Source organism: Vicugna pacos, chromosome 5, assembly GCF_048564905.1.
Source record: "Vicugna pacos chromosome 5, VicPac4, whole genome shotgun sequence".
NCBI lineage: Eukaryota > Metazoa > Chordata > Mammalia > Artiodactyla > Camelidae > Vicugna > Vicugna pacos.
Genome location: NC_132991.1, coordinates 34084623 through 34104000, shown reverse-complemented (window position 1 = coordinate 34104000; position 19378 = coordinate 34084623). Strand labels below are relative to the sequence as shown.

General features: G+C 38.8%; 2 protein-coding genes across 16 annotated transcripts in view; one reads left to right on the top strand and one right to left on the bottom strand.

Moving 5' to 3' along the window:
• Positions 1-9951, bottom strand: part of PKP4 (plakophilin 4) — a 210803-nt gene extending 200852 nt beyond the window's left edge. For 7 of the 8 annotated variants that reach the window (XM_072961006.1, XM_072961011.1, XM_072961008.1 and 4 more), the window contains exon 1: positions 9822-9951. The gene's annotated coding sequence lies outside the window, so the exon portion shown is untranslated. Of the gene's footprint in view, positions 1-8700; positions 9096-9821 lie in introns of all 8 variants that reach the window. The other variant, XM_072961007.1, reaches the window with a different exon arrangement.
• A 347-nt stretch (positions 9952-10298) lies between these two features.
• Positions 10299-19378, top strand: part of CCDC148 (coiled-coil domain containing 148) — a 306973-nt gene continuing 297893 nt past the window's right edge. For 6 of the 8 annotated variants that reach the window (XM_072961001.1, XM_072961002.1, XM_072961003.1 and 3 more), the window contains exon 1: positions 10299-10631. In XM_072961001.1, the coding sequence (XP_072817102.1) occupies positions 10607-10631 (25 nt within the window). In that variant the 5' untranslated portion in view covers positions 10299-10606. The remainder of the gene's footprint in view (positions 10632-19378) is intronic. The other 2 variants (XM_072960999.1, XM_072961000.1) reach the window with 2 other exon arrangements.

The window sequence follows — 19378 nt, the reverse complement described above, 5'->3', positions numbered from 1 at the left end:
GAAATTAACACATTATAACTGACTATACTTCAATTAAAATTTTTAAATTGTTTAAAATTATAATTTATTTAAATTTTATCATGGTGATTACTTGAGGCTGGGGAAAGAACCACCAAAATGTTTAAGAGTATTTCTAATAACACTGTTAAAACCAAATTAAAGGTCTGCTGCACACATTAGGTCAAAACAAGGAGTGAAACTTTGTTTTATGACTTTTAATGTTTATGTAATTTTATAGTGCTAATTATACTTGTGTTATTTTAGTAACTTTTTCCTTTGAAAAACTTCATGTGCTTAAAATTGCATCTACTTTTTACCCCAATTTATTAGCTGAATATACCAAAGATACTACTAATTCACAAAAGGCAAGGACCCAAAGTTTGCTCAGTGTCATACTGCTAAAGCCTGGTTAAGCTGGTCTTGGTGCTTCATAGTTACATATTAATAGTTTCAGAAACAGTACCCTATGTAAACTCATCTTACCATAGTTATAATCCAGGCAATAATGAATATGAATCAATCTCTTTAAAAATTTCTAATTCATGCTTTTAATAAGGAATTTGATATAAAGAATTATTTATCTAGCAAGTTGTATTACAAAGGTAGTAAGGCAGAATGCAGTTTTTCCACTGAAACATGCATGATAAGTAGTTTTGAGGGTCTAAGATCAAACAGTTTAAAAGTAGTTTACAAAATGAGACAGGGCTGGCATTAGGCAGAGAGAAGTTTATCCAAGAGTAGCAGGTGAAAGTATTCCAAGATTGGAATTAGAAACCCATTCATTCAATTAAGGTACTAGAAAGACTAAGAGGTCAAGATTAAGACATGCAAAATGACAAGGTCTCTGCTGTCAAGTAGCTCAGGGAAGTAGGAGGACCATGGGAACACGGAACTGATATACTCCAATTATATCTTAGGATGGTGGATTTATGGATTAATGCTGCTTCTATGGAATATTGTATTTAGACATCTGATCGAGTGACTCAGAAACAATATTTTGGAAGATTGACACCTGCCAACGTACTGGCCAAAGATTTCAGACTGACACATATTTTTCATCTGTGGACAGTTTGAGTTAGACTTTAACAGTTGAGTTGCTTATCACAGATCTCAAAATAATAGCAGCTCTTGTGAAAGTCCAATTTGGCTGATTCCTTTTCTGGTGGTTTTTTAAAAAGTGAGTTTACTGCTTATTCAGTCATTGACAAATTGACAATAAGTGGAAAATTCCCATTAATGCATCAGTCTGAGATTCAAGGTAAGATTCAATGAGACCATTTATTCTAGCAGATGTCACAAGAGATTTTCAAAACATTCTTCTGTTTATTCATAACAACAAATGTGAATATTTTCAATAATAGATAATAAGCTTGGACCTATAAAGGGACACAAATTGCACACAAAGAATAAAGAAAAACACAATAAACCAAAGTACTGCTATGTGAAAATGAAAATAAGAAGGTACTCAAAATGGCAGGTCTTAAGGCATAAATTATGGTTCTTGATAAATAATGCATTTTCATTGTGATCAATTATTCCACATGGGCTATGAGATAAAGTATTTCAAGAAACATAAACATAATAATCAAGTTCATGATTAAAATCTTTTCTGAAATCACTATCTCATTATTGGTGGGAAACAGTTTTGGATGCAGGCTTTTTCCAAAGCAAGCCAGACAGTGGTTAATGTGGCTGTCTATTCAGATTCTAGTAATGAATCACATAACACACAGCCAGAAAGTAGGTTTAGCTAAAACCTAGCTAATACAAAATCATTTTGCAGCTCATCCTTAACACTTACAGAACAATTTTGCATGTTTCTTTATATACCAAAGTTTTCTAGGACAGTTTTTTCCCAGTTCATGTGTCTTATCTTTCCCAACTCGATTGTAAAATTAATCACAGGTTCCTCAAAGATGAAGACTCTGAATATTGAACCGAACACAGACTATTAAACTCCCTAGGGAAAAAGCACTTTTTGGCCATGAGGCCTAGCACAGAGTGTGATACAGAGCAGGGGACAAATGAACGTTGACTAAATGCAAACAACATGAATCATGTATCTTTTTAAATAAGAGGGATCTAAAGCAGAACACAAGTCTTCACTAACAGTAGGACTCCAGCAAATATCTGAAGCACTACTTGTATTCAGTCCCTTCACTTGGACCCCTGGTGGTACTTGGGAGTAAGAAGTTACCTCTCACTAGATCAGCCCTTGTTTCCCATTCAATCCAGGTTGCAGGTGTCAGACAATATGATGCACTTCACTGCAAAGTGGTCAATATTGGTGTCCATTTTATATGAGTGTTTATAATTCTCTTGAAGGTATAGAAACTTAAGATCCTATTCCAAGTATTTACTCTGATCATGACACCAAGAATTCAATCAATACTGCATACATTAGTTGTATAACTGATTCTCCTTTTTGAAAATAATGTACCTTTTGAATTAGCATAGGGACACAGCCGGTCTCAATTATTTTAAAACTACTGTATATGGAAGTACACACATGTAAGTTCTATAAGGATTTTTCCCCTTTTGTGGAAGAGAGCAAGGAGAAAATCTCTTCACTGGATTTTTTTAATTGCTTTTTTTTTAAAGCACAGATCCAAGAGCACTAATCTAAGTAAAATATCATCCTGCTGAAAAACACCACAACTTCTGAACACTGATAGGCTGTCTATGTGCAAAAATTTACAGTTAAATAAAAGTACCTGTATTCTATAACAAGATATGGATCAGTGAGATTCTATGAACATAGAGTGTTTATGGAAATTAGTTTCCAGAAGAATAACTCTGTCTCAATTGTTTAATTTCTTTGAGGACAAATCAAACCTTTGAGGACAAATCAAACCAAAGCAAACGGTAAGTGGGTCTTTCTCATTTTAACAAGACTAGTCTCATCTAACCACATCCTAAATTAAATTCTCCTTCAATTTCTATCCAACTACTGGAAAATTTAATTTCAACAAAATTTAGTTTCAACAAGGCACATTTAAGCCTCAAATGTGCACAGCAGACTGACTGTTAACAAATGAGTCCAAGAAGGTAGCCACTAACTCAGCCAATATGGGGCCAAATGTTTGGCTACAACAGCCATGTTTTTAGGAGCTGAGCATTTCAGGTGTACAACTTCAATTTTCTTCCCTTACCCCAGAGGGTAAATTGTAATAAATTCTTAAGAAGAGGCCGGTACATTCTTGCTAAGGAAAAAAAATATAACAGGATGAGAACACTTCCTGTGCTAAGAGCTGTGAAATATAAGTACTAGAAGGACTCTAGAGAGCATCTAGCCCAACCCCTTCATTTTGTAAGATGAGAAAACCAGAGCCCAGAGGAGTTAAGGGACTTGCTTCATGGGACACACACCTGCTTAGCTGAACGGTCAGGTCTAGGACTATAGACTCTATATCTATTAAACCACTGTCTGTTGGTTTACATCAAGTATCCTCTGAACTTTTATTCTAGTCTTGCTTTGGCAGTGTCCTGCCAATTTTAAGTGTGAATTTCAGACAGAAAAGGCAGCCTAAAGAGTCCGTTTACAAGGTGCATTTTAGTTCATAAGTGACTAACAGTAACACTCCCTTCGTGTATTGACTAGCAAAGACACAACCGCTTAGAATGACAAATACAATGGCTGTATACATATTTAAAAGGTATGTTTTACATTTTGCAAGTGTCTCTACTTTGGCTCCTGTAATATAATACTATTAGTCTTTATCTTTCAAACATAACAGTTCATTAAGATGTGTTTACCCAAACCTCCTATACATGTTGGTTAGTGTTGTTTACATGCTCTAAGTATCACCTGCCTAAGGAAGGTCTAACTTCCCTATTTTGAAAAGGCCTGTAGTTGACTTATTTTGCTGGATTATCTTCTTTAAAGGCAATCTCTTACAAACTGTCAAGGTCATAGCAATTTTTCTTCAGTAGTTCATTTCTTCCCTGAAATATCCTACTTAGATTCATAATCATACTGACTAGGATCACAGAAAACAAACCAAAAATTTGCCTGGCATATAGGAGATACTACAGAAAGCATCATTAAGTACCACAATGTAAGAATAAAAGTGACTTAAATGTATTAAGTGCTGGCCCTAAGCCAGGCCCCACTGTAAGTGCTTTACATGTAGTAATTCATTTAGTCCTCACAACAACCATACAAAATGAAAACTTTTGTCATTCTCTTTTACAGATGAGCACAATGACATCCTGAGAGATTATATAATTTACCAAGTTACATGTCTAGTGAATAGAAGAGCCAGAACTGAACCATGACACTCTGGCTGCTAACTATGACACATCACTGCCTTGTAATGACACTTCTCATGGGCTTCACTCAGTATGAATGTGAAATCCCAAAGACTTTCCCTGGCCTAAACTACCACGGTTCACCTTGAACTGGGGTGAGAACAGGCAGAGATCTTAAACACACTGTATGCTTTATTCCCCTCCTCCAACTTCCCAAAATTATACTGTTAAAGAAAACAAACAAAAACACCTAAGATGAACATGAAGGAGATTCAAACGTCTCAAAAGAGAAACTTAACTTCCTTGTTGCTATGATCTGGGGTAGGAGGGAAAACGGGCCTGACTATATACACAAATGCTTATGAAACTTTTTTATTCCTTAAACAAACAACTACCCTCCCCCCAAAAAAAGAAGGACTCTCAGAACTTTGGGAACCTTGAGCGAAAATATATCTTAGATCAATGCAATCCAAACCCTGCAACTTTAAAAGGAAGAAGCTGTAACCCAAATGCCAAATGGTCTGTCAAGGTCATAAGGTTTAATGGCAGATCTCCTAATTTCTAGTTTAGGGTGCTTTTTACCTCCTTCTCATGTTTTCAATTTAAGAGACAGCTTATAGAGGACCAGAATTTCAGACACCACCTACCCAGTGTTTTAAAGGTTTATTTGTAAATGGGTTGTGGGTGTCCATGAAAAACTGTATTCTAAGAGCTGGCCAGGCCCCCAAAGCCTGCACAGTACCCTGAGAGCCCCTCTTCAACCTCACATTTACCTAACTTTCATACACAACATTATTTTTATGATGAAACCTCACATCCACTCTAAATTCAATCTGGAACACTAGGCACCAACTTCTATATTCTAGGCAAATAGCCCCTCAAAAGGGGCTTTCTCTGCCTCTCCAAGCTGACAGATACAGCAGTGGTGGTGGTGGTGTGTGCTGCGGGTTGGGGTGAGGACAGGGGAAGAAATCCAGATTAAGGAAGAGTAGAATAAATGCTGTTGGATATTTGCAACTCACCAAATTCATATTTAATATGACAATAACCGTAAAGTTAAACATGCCTTGGCTGATGAAGAAAAAGGGCCATTGGTTCCCTTGGCCCCCTCCCTCCCCACCCTTTATTTGTGGGTTCTGGACTTTGTGAGGGCCATATGATATAATATCTGCCCACAGGGACTAGCATCTAACCAATCAGCAGGCATCATCCAGTTCATAAAAAATGTTTCACAGTAACATGACTTAAAATAATTCATACTTTCATATTTTAATTTATATATTTTATAGTATTAAAAATTTATTATCCAATCTCCAATGACATTTTATCACCTGTAATGAATCACTATGTATGAGTCATAATAAACTGTAATATTATCAAAACTATGAATAATGAAAACAGCGATGCAGCCAACATTTATCGGTACATCAAAGAAAAGTAAATCTAAATTACAAAAGGAAAAAAACAACTTAGACCAATGACAAATGGAATATCTGTAGCATTCTAAGTTGAATTAAAGATCACCATCATGTAACATACCCAAGTTAATTATGGTAACAGCCTCCAAATGGTGAAGATAATTCCACTGAATTACTGAAGTGACAATGGGAGCAACTTTTGAATGCTGTACAACCTCTCAAGTGAAACCAGCAAGCATACGAATTACTGCTGTTTGTGACTTAGGGTCTTGATCCCCTTACCCTAAAAGAAGCCTGTTATTTTTTATCGCAGGGCATCAAACCGACTTGCTGACTGTTATCATCGCTTACTGGCAGTATAAAAGCCTTATATCCAGGTATACTTAAAGTTTTACTTTGTCTACCTCTGTCTCTCTGTTTGCAGCTATTTGTAGTTATAATCTGGGCATGAAACAGTTACTTAACTCTCCTAACTTACCCAGTCCTTTGGTGTTATGAATCAGATTCCTCTTCCCCCTTCAGTGCAGGAAAGGCACTATAAAACCATTTAACACATTGAGGAATTAATTATCTTCCAGTACACTGAAGGTGTGAAGGCAGCTTCCCCAAGTGACATACAATGCCATGAATGTTTAAGCTCTAGAATAACCTCCACTTCATCTTCCAGTTAAAAATGAAGGAATAATGTCCATTTCAGAATTAAGCAAATTAGGGACATACCTCTAGATTGAAATAGAAAAAAACATTAGATTACACAGCATTCTCAAAATACTTTAATATTTCAAAGCAGTAATTTGAGGCATTGGACTTAACAAATGATCAGCATCATCCAGGGTATGAAAATTCTCTATTTAAATCAACCCCTGGTCAACAGCAAAGAAATACTCAGTCTGAAAACTGGCAATAATTAGACTTTTTAAAATTAAGTGAATTTAAAAGTTTTAAATTAATTACTTTCCCATTTCGTATAGAAAAGAAAACTGCAATTCTGACTTAACATAGACAATCCAAATACTCAAGGTCATACAATTGCTAAAGTTTTATAAAACTGAGTTTGGTAGTAGTTTCTTTAAATTCAAATTACATCAGAACTACTCACAGAATCAGTTTTGGTTTATTCGGTTTGTAAATGCAGCAATATCCATTTTTTTCTTCTTCCCCTCTTGGATGAATGCCAGCTGCTCCTACTTTCTGCTTACCTTCTCTTATGCTTTCTCCATCTCTACCCTGCTCCTCTATCTCCCTCCAAAAGCAGTATAGGTAAGAATTAAGATAAATGGACACTCGCCATCCAATTTAGAATCTTCCATATAAAAGAGTAAGACATGAAATGCAGCACCTCCTTATATAATAACGGAGGTTGGGGGAGGGAATGTACTTTAGTCAAAACAGTTTATTTTATTGTGAACAATCACTAGTTTTAAAACTTCCTTTCTTCAAATATCTATAACAAACAGAGTATTTTTCCAACTGAAAGCCTACTTTTACTTGAAGCACAAAAAACTGCACAGCCAGTCACTCACACACACACACACATATATACATTCTCTATATACTTGAATGGGTTATCACAATTTCTAATGTAGCAGAGAAACTGAATGTGGTTTTACTTTCTAATCTTCACATCAAATCAAATAAGCACGTGTTAAATTCTGCTGTGAGGATAGTGTTACATAATGTTTCCTGTTGGCATCTCCAAACACTTCCCAATATCTAACACAGTGTTACTAACTCTAATTCAGAGCTAAAATCTCTAAATTGGAAGGTCTATTTATTATGAACATGAAAAAGAATGCAGCAGCAAAAGATACAACCTTTCCCAGCACAAAGTTTTCCCTTTTCTATTTTTCCTTTCCTTTGAGTCCTTAACTAAATAAAAGGCTCTCATTTTATACTTTTCAATGCCCTTGATCCCTACCCAGTAAGTGTTGGAAGGCAGTTGGACAATCAACTTAATATCTTTCTGAATCTGATACAAAATACCCAAGTACGGAGAGGCTTATAGTAAATTCAACCTCCAAAGCAAATTGTTTCAAATAAATGTACACACAGTATGCTTTTCCACAACCAGAAACACGTATTTTGGATATCAGCTGTTCTCATTTTCACGTTACCATTTCCACTGTTTCACAGACAATGGAAATGAAGATGCTTTCTATAGTAATACATTGCATTCAAAAGGAGAAGCAGTCTTCTGCTTCACCTTTTAAAATAAGAGAATCTAAGGCCCAATTCTAGAAAAGAACCTTCTGTCAAAAATTTGCTTTCCTGCATTAAGGAAAATAAAATTTGACCAAAAATGTATACTAATCATTTTTTATTCTATACATAATTACCATTCTTTAAAAGTTGTAGGGCTATATTTTTATTTCCCAGTCAAACTCAGTAACAACAACAACAACAAAAAAACAAGAACCGGGACCTCAACTAATAAATTACATCGTGAAATATAAATGATCTTGTAGTACCCATGTAACTTCCAATGGTAACTGACACGCCCAGAATTTAACTGTACCAGACAGTTCTATCTGTCCCATCGCTGACCAAACACTGCTTCTCTGTTTCTATTCATTATGTATTATAAGAGGTCTAAACACAGCCCAGTATGCGAGAAAAAAAATTACAATTCTTATGACAGCAAAGTGATGCATTCAAGTTCTCTCTTGCAGTATATCCCCGTATATGAGCATTAACAGGCATTTTTTTTTTTGATAGAGCTAAAATACGCTGGTTGCAAGCTCATTACTCTAAGAACCTTCGGCATCCTTTCTTGCAGGTTTTCAGAAAACCACAGTAAAAACCAGGCACCATTCAAACCTCGCGAACCAAACTTGCCAAGAACCTTGTGCAATGATCAATAACCTTGGCTACACCGCCATCGGTCCGAAATTCACGGTCCTGGAGACCAATGCAGCAAAATCCCAGACGAAAGGCTAGCTGAAACCCGACAGAACTGCCGCGCTTCCCCTCCACCGCCCTCTCTGCCGCATGGAGAAATGCAAAGGGAGGAGACGAGTGGAGCTAGGCTCACCAGCTCCGAAGATGCTCCGGTGACCTCTGGCAGCGCGGCGAGAGCTGGGCCGGGAAGGCGCTAGTTCTGCCGCGGCGGGCCGTGTGGACTATGCCCCTGGTGCATTCCTCGCATTCCTGCACGATCTGTTGCCAGCCGAGGAGCCTGCGGTGCGCGTCCCCCGCGGACACACACACCTGCTTATTGCTGCGCCCCGCGAGGCCACGGCCGCGGCGGCGCCTCCACTGCCCGCGCTCTCTGTTTGTCGCACTCAGCCAACACGCAGCCAAATCTCGGCCCAGCCGCTCACCCCCTCGCTTCCCGGGTAGGGGGAAAAGGAGAGAGTCCTGGGCAGCCCCAGCGGCGGGCAGGGACACCCAATTCGCCTGGGGAGTGCCGCAGCTCCTCTTCAACTCCTGGCAGGGAGAGAAGGAAGCGGCAGCGCAAGAGGGCGGCCAGGGAAGCTTGGGGCTGGAGAGCCAGTGGGGTGGAGTGTGAGGATACGCGGCGAGGAGAGGGGCGCACTGGACAGAGGAGGATGGGCACGACCGGCACCAAGCGCGGGACTCAGAGGGCAAACGCAAGACAGTATAGACAGAAGGAACGTGGGAGGAAGGGGAGGGGGCCAAGATGCAGGAGTTGGGACTGGAGGGACGGACGGACAGCCCGGAGGGCTGGGGAAGGCGGGCGCCAAGTGGTGTTGGGGGCGCGAGGCTGCGTGCCAAGGCGGGCAGAAGCAGGGAAGCCTCCGAGCAGACCTCCAGGAGGGATCGGAGTGGCGCCTAAGTTTGGGGCTGGGGGCCCTGGATCCGAAAAGGCCAACGTGGGGAGGGGTCGTGCGCGGCATGTAGGAGAGACCCGGGGAGAGTAATCGTCGGGAAAAGCAAATGGAGGGTGAAACTTGTGCGCCTGCCGGGGGGAGGGGAGCAGGCAGGCGAGTGCGGGCAGGAACACGAGGCGGGGCAGGAAAGCCGAGGCGGCCGCGAGGCGGTGGGGACCGGGTAACGGGAGAGAGGCGCCTGTCCCCCACCCCTCACCCCTGACCCCCTCACAGGCATGTCCCGGCTCCGGCCCGAGGGGGTGAGGGCCCGGGGTCTCGAGGGCAGGAGTCTCCGCGCCCTCCCGCTAGCCCGCATACTTACTTTCCAGGTTAGGCAGCGGCCGTCGTCGCTCCGGGGATCAGGAACATAGGCGCCGAGGGGTCGCCGCTGCGACACCCGAAAAAATTAAAAAAGTGCCGCGGCCGAGCAGCTGCCCGCCCCTCCCTCCCCCACCCGCCCCCTACCCCGAAGCGGCTCTCCCACCACCCCCGGCGGCGGCGGTGGCCAACTTGTCCCTCTACCCCTTGCCCATGGTGCCGCCTCCGCGGCCGGCGTCAACGCGGACTCAGCCCCGGAGCCCCCTCTACTGCCCAGAGGCCGCCGCCGCCGCCCGCCGCCCGCCCAGCCGCCAGCCCTCCTGCCCAGTCAGCCCCGGGCTCCCAGGAACGTCAGCACGCCGCCGTCTCCGGACCTGCTCCCTGACAACCCCATTGGTCGAAGGGAGAAGGCTGGCCCTCCCCATTGGCCCGGCCCTCATATTGAACGGACCAATGGGAACTGAGGTTTCAGGTCGCCATAGAGACCGATGCTGTTAAGCGGGAGAGGGCCTGAAGAAGGTGGGGAATGAGGTAGAAGGTATCGCTGGCTTTGGGAGCGGGAGGGGTGGGGGAAAGAACTACTAGGGGATTCCCGAGTGCTGGCTCTGAAATCTGAGGCAGCTTTTGCTCTGCCTTCCTGTCAACCCCAGCTATGCATGATAGGGTTTGTTCCTCGCGTCAAAGGCAGAACAGCTGAGCCCTTATTCGAATCCTTCAGAGCTTGGGAGTGGGCGTTTCACTTTTCCTGCGACTGAGGAGTCCCTGAGCCTCTGCCCTTTGACCTCTGACATGTGTGCAGCTTCTGCTTCTTCAGGTGAGTTTACACCCATCCCTTAAATCATTGCTTCTTCCTGACGTTAGTGATCCATATGAATTCTGCTTGTTCTTCTCAACCACTCCCCCTTCCCTGAGGCGAATTTTGCCTCAAAAATTTGAGTCTAAAGACTTAAAGGAGACTCAAAGACGATTTCCTTCGGATGATATTTTAGTGGGGAAACAGGTTAACGTATTGTTTGATGATGTCATCGAGTCAATTCATAAGATAACGTGTTTCTGCTTCCCAAAGCAAACCTCTAGTCTCTCCATTGAGGGATTTATTAAACAGCCATCTGTGTGTGCATTCTGCGCTGTGATTTTGGCAGGTACATGTTCTTTCCCCTAAGAGTTTACAAGGTGGTAGAGCTGATCCTTCATGTCTCCTGGGACTTCAGAAGAGCGTAAAGGAAATAGATCACAGTTGAAGGATTTTGTTTTCTGGATATTTTCTAATTTATCTCTAAATCTGATAAAGAAATGAACTGAGGCATGGAATCAGTACACGCAGAAATCTTGAGCTTTAATTACAAGTGCTTTGCTTTCATTTGAAGTCACTTTGTGCTAGTTTGTTAGTACCAATTTTTTGTAAATAACTTTCGTATTTAGATAATAGCTATTAAAGCAGGACTTCATGAAAATATTCAGCTTTTAAACCTTATATTGCTCTTATGATATAGCCACTGATACTCTTTGTTCCTTCTTTTTGGTAATTTTGCCATCTTTATGCTAATCCCTTTAGTAGGAAGACTGTTTTTATGTTACTGCCCTTCGAGTTGGAGGAACCATATTGTGTGAAAAAGTTAATAGGATTTTGGAAATTAGAAGTATTTTTTGGAGAAAAAATTAATGCGTGTGCAAGCTACATATGTCTAGCTACTATGTCCTGAATTTTGAGTTGGATAATATTTGCTATTGATTTTTACCTTACTGTAATTGAAAATTACAAAAATAAATAAGAATTGTTAATATGGTATCTTGATTAGAAAAACATCTCTACAATTTGTGGTAACTTTTGAACTTAGTTGATAATTCTGTGCAGGGTTGGACTGTGGAACAAAATGGCTGAACAAATGAGTGTTCCCCCTAAATACTTCCATAACTGGGGAGAAATCATCAGGGGCCCTGGAGTGCTGTTTCATGCCTTGCCATCATGGAAATTAGCTCATCATGCTTTCAATTTCTGCCCTCTTTCTCTCCTTTGTGTTTGTTTATAGGAGAATAGAAAAGGTAAAATGCAAATTTTTGTAAATAAGACTCATTTTTAATGTACTCACAAAATACAGTTTTAAAAAAATTTGTAACAATAATAAATGGAAAATGTGCCCAATGTAAAGTAAAACATTGATACTTCTTTTTTCTTGTCTTAGGCTAGCATGGTAAGAACAAGAACTAATTGATTTTTTTTTTTACCCAGGAATCTTTTCTTTTTGCATTTTTCTCAGATCACGATTGAGGAGTATTTTAACATTGTGTATTTCATGTTTGTAATGATTAAAATGTTACTAAGATCCACTAAGAATAATGTCCTTTAAAAGTCATTCAATATTATTATTATTATTATTATTATTATTATTATTATTGTAATTCCTATATTCCGTTGAAACGTTTCTTTTGAACTTGCTCCTGCACAACTCTAAGCGTTGCTGGATAAAGAAGTCACTTTGTTCCACTAGAAGTTTATGCTGTCCAGGCTTGGCTAGGTCTTCACTGATTCTCTAAATTCCTTTCTTCCTCAGGAGGGTGATTATCCAGAACACTTATCCAAGGACACTATTGATGGCACTTCTCCCAAATCTGTCCTGTTTCTGCTCTCTTCCAGCCTTCGCTGTACTTGGTCTTCTTCCTATTTTGCAAATGATCTTGCCTACCCAACTGAGGCATCCACCATAAGGTTTCTCAACTTAACTTTCCTAAACCTCAGTCTCACTTTTCACACTTCATCACTTCCTTCAGTCCTGGCTGAGAAGGGTGCCAACCTTCTGTTCTAAGCTCACACTCCACTTGTGCTCCTAAACACTGGCCATCCTCCCACCCCAGAATTTTCCTCTGTTGATTATAATTGCTCTTTTAGATCATGTGTTACGTCCTTTCCTCCAAATTTTTTTTCCTACATCTTACAAATATCTGACCTTTGGCAAAAACCACCTTCCTTCTATTCTAACTCCATCTCCATCCATTGGCTTTTCTTTTCACCAAGAGACAATATGAAAGGAATTTCTTGAGGTTTCTATTTTTTCACCTCCAATGTTCTGGCCCTTAAATACAAATGAAATGAATCTGAGGCTCTTTCTCCTCAAAATTCTAACTCATTTTGCCAATAAAATTCTCCTCTACCAAAGTGCCCTTTACCCATAAATTTCAATGCCTCCATTCCAGATTTCCTGAGGAGGGTAGAAACCATTGTCTCCCACCTAGAGGGTCCATAGAAATGCAAATGACTTACTTGAGAAAAGGAAGCATTTAACTTGCTAACCATACCACCTTGGTGAGTGTAACTCCTGGGAAAAAGAGGAAGAAGGGCCTCTGCTTCAGCGGACCGTGGGTCCTAGGACAAGGATAGTAAATTTGATGAACACCATCCTCCAGCACAAAACTAAACTGCAGAAATCCAAGGGACCTTTTAAATGACCAACTCAGAAATAAGTCAACCTGAACCTTTCATGATTATGAAAACTTTGTAACTTTCCAATGTTTGTCATTTTCATCTTAGTCCACAATGACTAACAGTAAATTCCTCATAAGGAATAGCAGAGGTAGCAAGGAAAAGGGAGAAGCAGGAACACTGTCTCTTTTGCCATTCTTGAATGCCCATGGAGAAAGCAGGTGCAGTGAAGATAAGAATTTCACAAAGCACACTAACTGATAGTGTGTGGAGGCCAGAGGAGGTGGGGAAGGCGTTGTTTTTGTTTGTTTGTTTGTGTGTTCGTTTTAAAGGAATGTTAAGACAGAGGCAGGTGGCAAATGAGGGAAAGACAGCAATGGAATAAATTTGTCCTGAGAGAGCATGCTAGGGATTAATAATTGTTCTACTCAGGATTGCTGAATTGGCTGTATCCCATCTCCAGCCCATTCTCTGAATATGCAAATCCTCCCCTGCCTTTAGAGGCAAAGCCAAATAGTTACCTGTAAAGACTTTTCTGAAAATTTCCTGATCCTTCCTCTGAAGAGGATGATTTCTGCTTTAGCGTATTTTTGTGGACTTAACACTTTCCACCCCTGTGGTATAGCTATTTGTATCTGAGCCTTCTCTCCTAGAGGATCAGGTACATGTCATGGTCCTGACTGTAGCCTCCATAGTGCCTTGGAGCACTCAAGGGCCTTACACACTAAGAAAAGCCAACATTTATTAATCCTTCTTTTAGTCTTTGGAAGAATTTGACTTCTAACAATGAAAAATTGGAATCAGTAATGTTGGGAGATAATTGGAAAAAGATGGGACTAGAGGCTCAGTGTGGAAAGTGAGGTAATGTATGGCAGAGCAGAGGAGAGGTTTCTGCCAGGTAGCCTCCTAAGAGAAAGGCCTCAGATCTCCTCTCTAGCAGGACCCATCTCTACTCCTCGGAGGAAGGGGACGTAGGTGAGAAGAACTGGCTGCATGTGCTTTCGCATGAAGTTATCAATTCAGAAGTAATGCCATAAAATTCAGTATATTGGGGAAAGCATTTGAAACTCAGTTTTGTCAAGCAGTTTAAGTAAGGGTTGCCTACATTTTTTCCATCTGAAGCATCCAGGTTGCTCTTTCTTTTGGAACATGGTAGAATCATGCAGATTTAACCATTTCATAAAATCAGAAAGGCATCAAACATCTGGTAGGTACATGTTTCTAAGTACTTGTATCCATAGCCCTTGAAGTAAGCAGTCCTGCATGCCTCATGACCTTGCATCTGGACATGGACTCAGCCCTGGTGGGGACCTGATTCAAAAGTAGTCAATCCATTGGCTGACCGTTGACCCATAACCTGTGATACTGCCAATCAGATTTTTTCCCCTGGAAATTTGGAATTGAGAGAACAAGTGAGCCAGAGAAAACACTGCCTTAGTCCTCATGTTTTCTGGGTTCTTATTCTACCCATGATGACAGAATATCCTTCATTTTTTATTGTTCCATGAGATTTTTTTAATTAAATATATTTGACATATAATATTGTGTTAATTTAAGGTATACAATGTGTTACTCTGATACATTTATGTATTGTAATACATTTGCCATTGCAGCAATAGTTATCACATTACATAATTATAGTACAATATTGCTGTCTGTTTTAATTATGCTGTATGTTAGAGCTCTATGGCTTATTTGCCACCTGTTGCAAATTTATAGCCTTAAACAAAAACATCAGTCATATTTCTCTACCCCTCCCTTTGTAACCACCATTTGACCCTGATTTTCACGTTTGACCTTTTTACATCCCACATGTAAGTGACATCATATAGTACTCGTCTTTCTTTCTCTGACTTATCTCACTTAGCAAAATGTGTTCAAGGCCCATCTGTGATATTACAAATGGCAGGCTGTCTACCTTTCTCATGGTTGAATAATATCTCATTGTATGTATATACAACATCTTTTTTATCCATTCATCTGCTGGTGGACTTTCAGGTTATTTCCAGATCTTGGCTATTGGGAATAATGCTGCAGCAAACATGGGAGTGCAGATATCCCTCTCTTCAAGAGATCCATTACAGGGGGAGGGTATAGCTCAAGTGGTAGAGCACACACTTAGCATGCACAAGGTTATGGGTTCAATCCCCAGTACCTCCTCCGAAAAATAAATAAATAAACTTAATTACCTACCCCCAAAAAGTTTTTTTAAAAATGATCCATTACTTGTATTCACCTCTAACCCATCCTTTCCCTGGTTTGCCTTTAGGGAGTCTTTGTTCCTTACAATCAAAAGGTTACACTAAAATAGTATGCAATTATTTCCAATAAAACAAAACATATATTATGACCATTTTATTGGTCTATGAAGAGCAACAGTCTAAAAATTTCTAAAGAGCAAAGATAGAAAATGAATGATCTGTCTACTTCAAAATATTGCCAACCTAGTTTGAGTAAAAGAACTTTATTTAGTATGGTGTCTATTACTACCCATTACCCAACCTCAAAGCCTTATACTCCCAACTCTCAGTTTTCCTCCTTTGAAGTTAGGAGCAAGAAAAGAATTTTGAGAAGATGAGCAATAAGTTTCCTTCTTCAGGGTAGAGTCATTTTACCACACCATTGATATAGGAAGAAAATACTCAAATTTGTATTTATTTTATACATTTATTTCTACTACTTTTAAGAAACATTTATACTAATTTTTTAGGAACCAGGCTAAATAATAAAAATGTGATAGGAAAATTTATCAGAGACATCAGTAGCCCCATTACTCAGGAGAAACAAGTTTAAGTTCTAGTAATTATTGTTTAAATGAAACATCTCAGAAAGAAAACCAGACTCCATCCAAAATTGTTAGTGTTTTATGTAAAATCCCTAGTGTTCAACAAAAAATTGAAATATGCACAAAAAAAACTGGAAAAGTGTGACCCAAATTCAGGAAAATATGCAGCCAATAGACATGCTGAGTGGGCCCACTTGTTGAATGTAGTCGACAGCTAATCCAAAATAGCTCCTATAAATATGCTTAGAAACTTAAAGAAAAAATGACTCAACAAATGGGGACTCTCAATAGAGAAACAGACATTGTGAAAAAAGAACCAAATGGAAATTTTAGAGCATCAAAAAATATCCAATCTGAAAAACAGAAATTTTAAAAGATTGAGAAAAAAAATGAACTGAGCCTCAGAAACTTATGTGACAGCTGTGAGTAAAAGAAGAAAAGGAAGGATAGAAGGATATATAAAAAATATTTGAAGAAGCAATGGCCTAAAACTTCCCAAATTTTATAAGAATTTTAATCTACAGTCCAAGAAACATATTAAATCCCTAGTAAACATAAGGAGAGCCATGCTAGGTACTAATCATAGATTGCTGAAAGATAAAGAAAAGAAAGTTTTAAATGTGCAGTATACTGAATATATGTATTTACATGCAATATAATGTGTATGTGCAGTCAAACTGTAATAATTCTACCTAATAAAACTGAAAAAGGAGAAAAAAAGAAAAAGTTTTGAAGCAAAAAGAAAATAACAACTCATCACGTACAAGGGAACCACAATAAAATTAATAGCTGACTTTTCATCAGAAACAAGGAAAACTAGAGGGCAAGGGAAAGATGTATTCAAGGTTCTGAAAGAAAAAAAACCTATAAATCAAGATTTCTTTATCTAGCAAAACTCTGTCAAAAATGAATGTGGCAGTCCTCATAAATGAACCTATATTGGAAGCATGCTACTTACTGACAGAACCCATATGGCCACCACCATTGAATGAAGCCCAAAGCAAGAGAAGGCTGTCAGACAGATGCAGGGACCTGGCAAGTCAGCAATCTCTACTTGAAAAGCAGTTCTTGACTCAGTGCCAACCCTAGAACATCAAACGATCATCACACTGAAATGCTGTTTAAAATATTAGATTTGAAGTTCTCCTAAATTAAATTCTGGGGAAATAAGGACCTCAGTATTTTTCTTAACTCCAGAGCTCTCTGCTTCACAGAGGTGGCAATAAGCTGATCAGAGCAGCAGGGGAGAAAAAAATAAGAGCAAGAGGTCTCCCCCTATCCTGTTCTCTGACCGTGGCAGCCAGTCTTTTCCATCTCGGGCCACTGTTTCCTTTACACAGTAAGTCAGCTAACTGTCATCACAGGGCTTCTACAGTTGGTTACAGCTTCTGGGCATCCCTGGAATTAACCTGGGGGAGCAAGTCAATAGCACCTGCTAGTCTATCATCTTGTCAGGGACCAGAAGTCAAGAACTGTTGTATTTTTTTCTGTAGTTTAATAAATTTTTTAAGTAAGAAAAAAATAAAGATAAAAATGGATGCAAAAAAGCAGTTAACAAGATCCAACACCCATTCGTAATAAAAATGCTTAAAAACTAGCAGTAAAAGGAAACTTCCTCAATGTGATAAAGTACATGTATGAAAAATCTACAGCTAACGTCCTATTTGTAAAAGGTTGAATGATTTTCCCCTGAGATTTAGAATAAAATGATGCCCACTCTCATCTCTTCTGTTCAACATTTTACTGGAGGTTTTAGCCATTGTAATAGGAAAGAAAAATAATTTAAAATCATGTAAATTGGAAAGGAAAAGTTAAAGCTGTCTTTATTCATAGATGACATGATCCTATACATGAAAATCCTAAAGAATATACCAAAAAAAAGTAATACTAGAAGTGATTATTTAGCAAAGTCATAAGATGTAAGACAAAAACAAATTTAATCTTTTATGCTAAGAACTAGCAAATTGAAAATGAAAATGAACTTAAAACAATTCCCTTTAAGATAACATGAAAAAGAATATAATACTTAGGAATAAATTTTTAAAAAGAAATAAAAGACCTCTGATTATAGATTCAGTGTGATCCCTATTAAAATCCCAGCTAACACTTTTTGCAGAAATTACAAACCAGTCTTAAAATGAACAAACATAGGAAAAAGAACATCAAATTGGACATTCATGTGCAAAATAATGAACTTATACTCTTACTTCATACCATATGTAAAAATAACTAAATATACACCATAGATCTAAGAACTAAAATTATAAAACTTCTATAAGAATTGTTAGTTCTTTAAGAGCTAAAATTATAAGACTTCTCAAAGAAAACTTAGTGCAAAATCTCTGTGACCCTGCTTTAGGCAAGAATTGCTTAGATATGACACTGCATCATGGTCCATAAAAGAAATTAATAAAATGGACTTCATAAAAAATAGTTTTGTTCTTCAAGAGACATCAGTAAGAAAATGAAAAGACAAGCCCCAGTCTAGGAAAAAATATTTGTAAAGTATAATCTGGTAAAGGACTTAGGTCTAGAATATATAAAGAACTTCTAAACAGCAAAAATAAGAAAGCAAACAAATACATTTTAAAACTGAGTGAAATATTTGAATAGCTACTTCACCAAAAAGTTATACAAGTGATTAATTATCAAATGAAAAGATGCTCAACACCATTAATCATTAGGGAAACTCACATTAAAACCACAATACGATACCACTACACAACTACTAGAAAAAGTATAAGGCAAAAGATTGACAGTACCAAGCGATGATGATAAGGATGTGTAAAAACTGTACCTGTCATAAATTGCTGGTTGGTATAACCACTTTGGAAAACTGACCGTTTCTTAAAAATATAAATATAAACTTACTATATGACCCAGAAATTATACTTCTAGAACTCTATTCAAAAGAGATAAAAACATATGTCCAAAAATTTTTATATGAATTATTATAGTATCATTTGTAATAGGAGAAAAACTGAAATAATCCAAATGTCTATCAACTAGTGATTAGATAAAATGCTGCACAATGGAATACTACTCAACAGTAAAAATAATGAACTACTGATATATGTTACAACATGGATAAACCTCTGATATATTATACTAAGAGGATAAAAGCTGGCCACAAAAGGCCATTATGTTGTATGATACTATCTACATGAAACTTCAAAAAAAGGGGGAAAAAAATAGAGACAGAAAGCAGATCAGTGATTACCTTGGGCTGGGCTGCGATGGGAAGACTGAATGCAAGTGGTTATGACAAAACTTTTTCAGGTGATGGAAATGTTCTAGAACTACAAGGTGGTGATGATTGCACAATTATACATTTAATAAAAATAATTGCATTTTACAT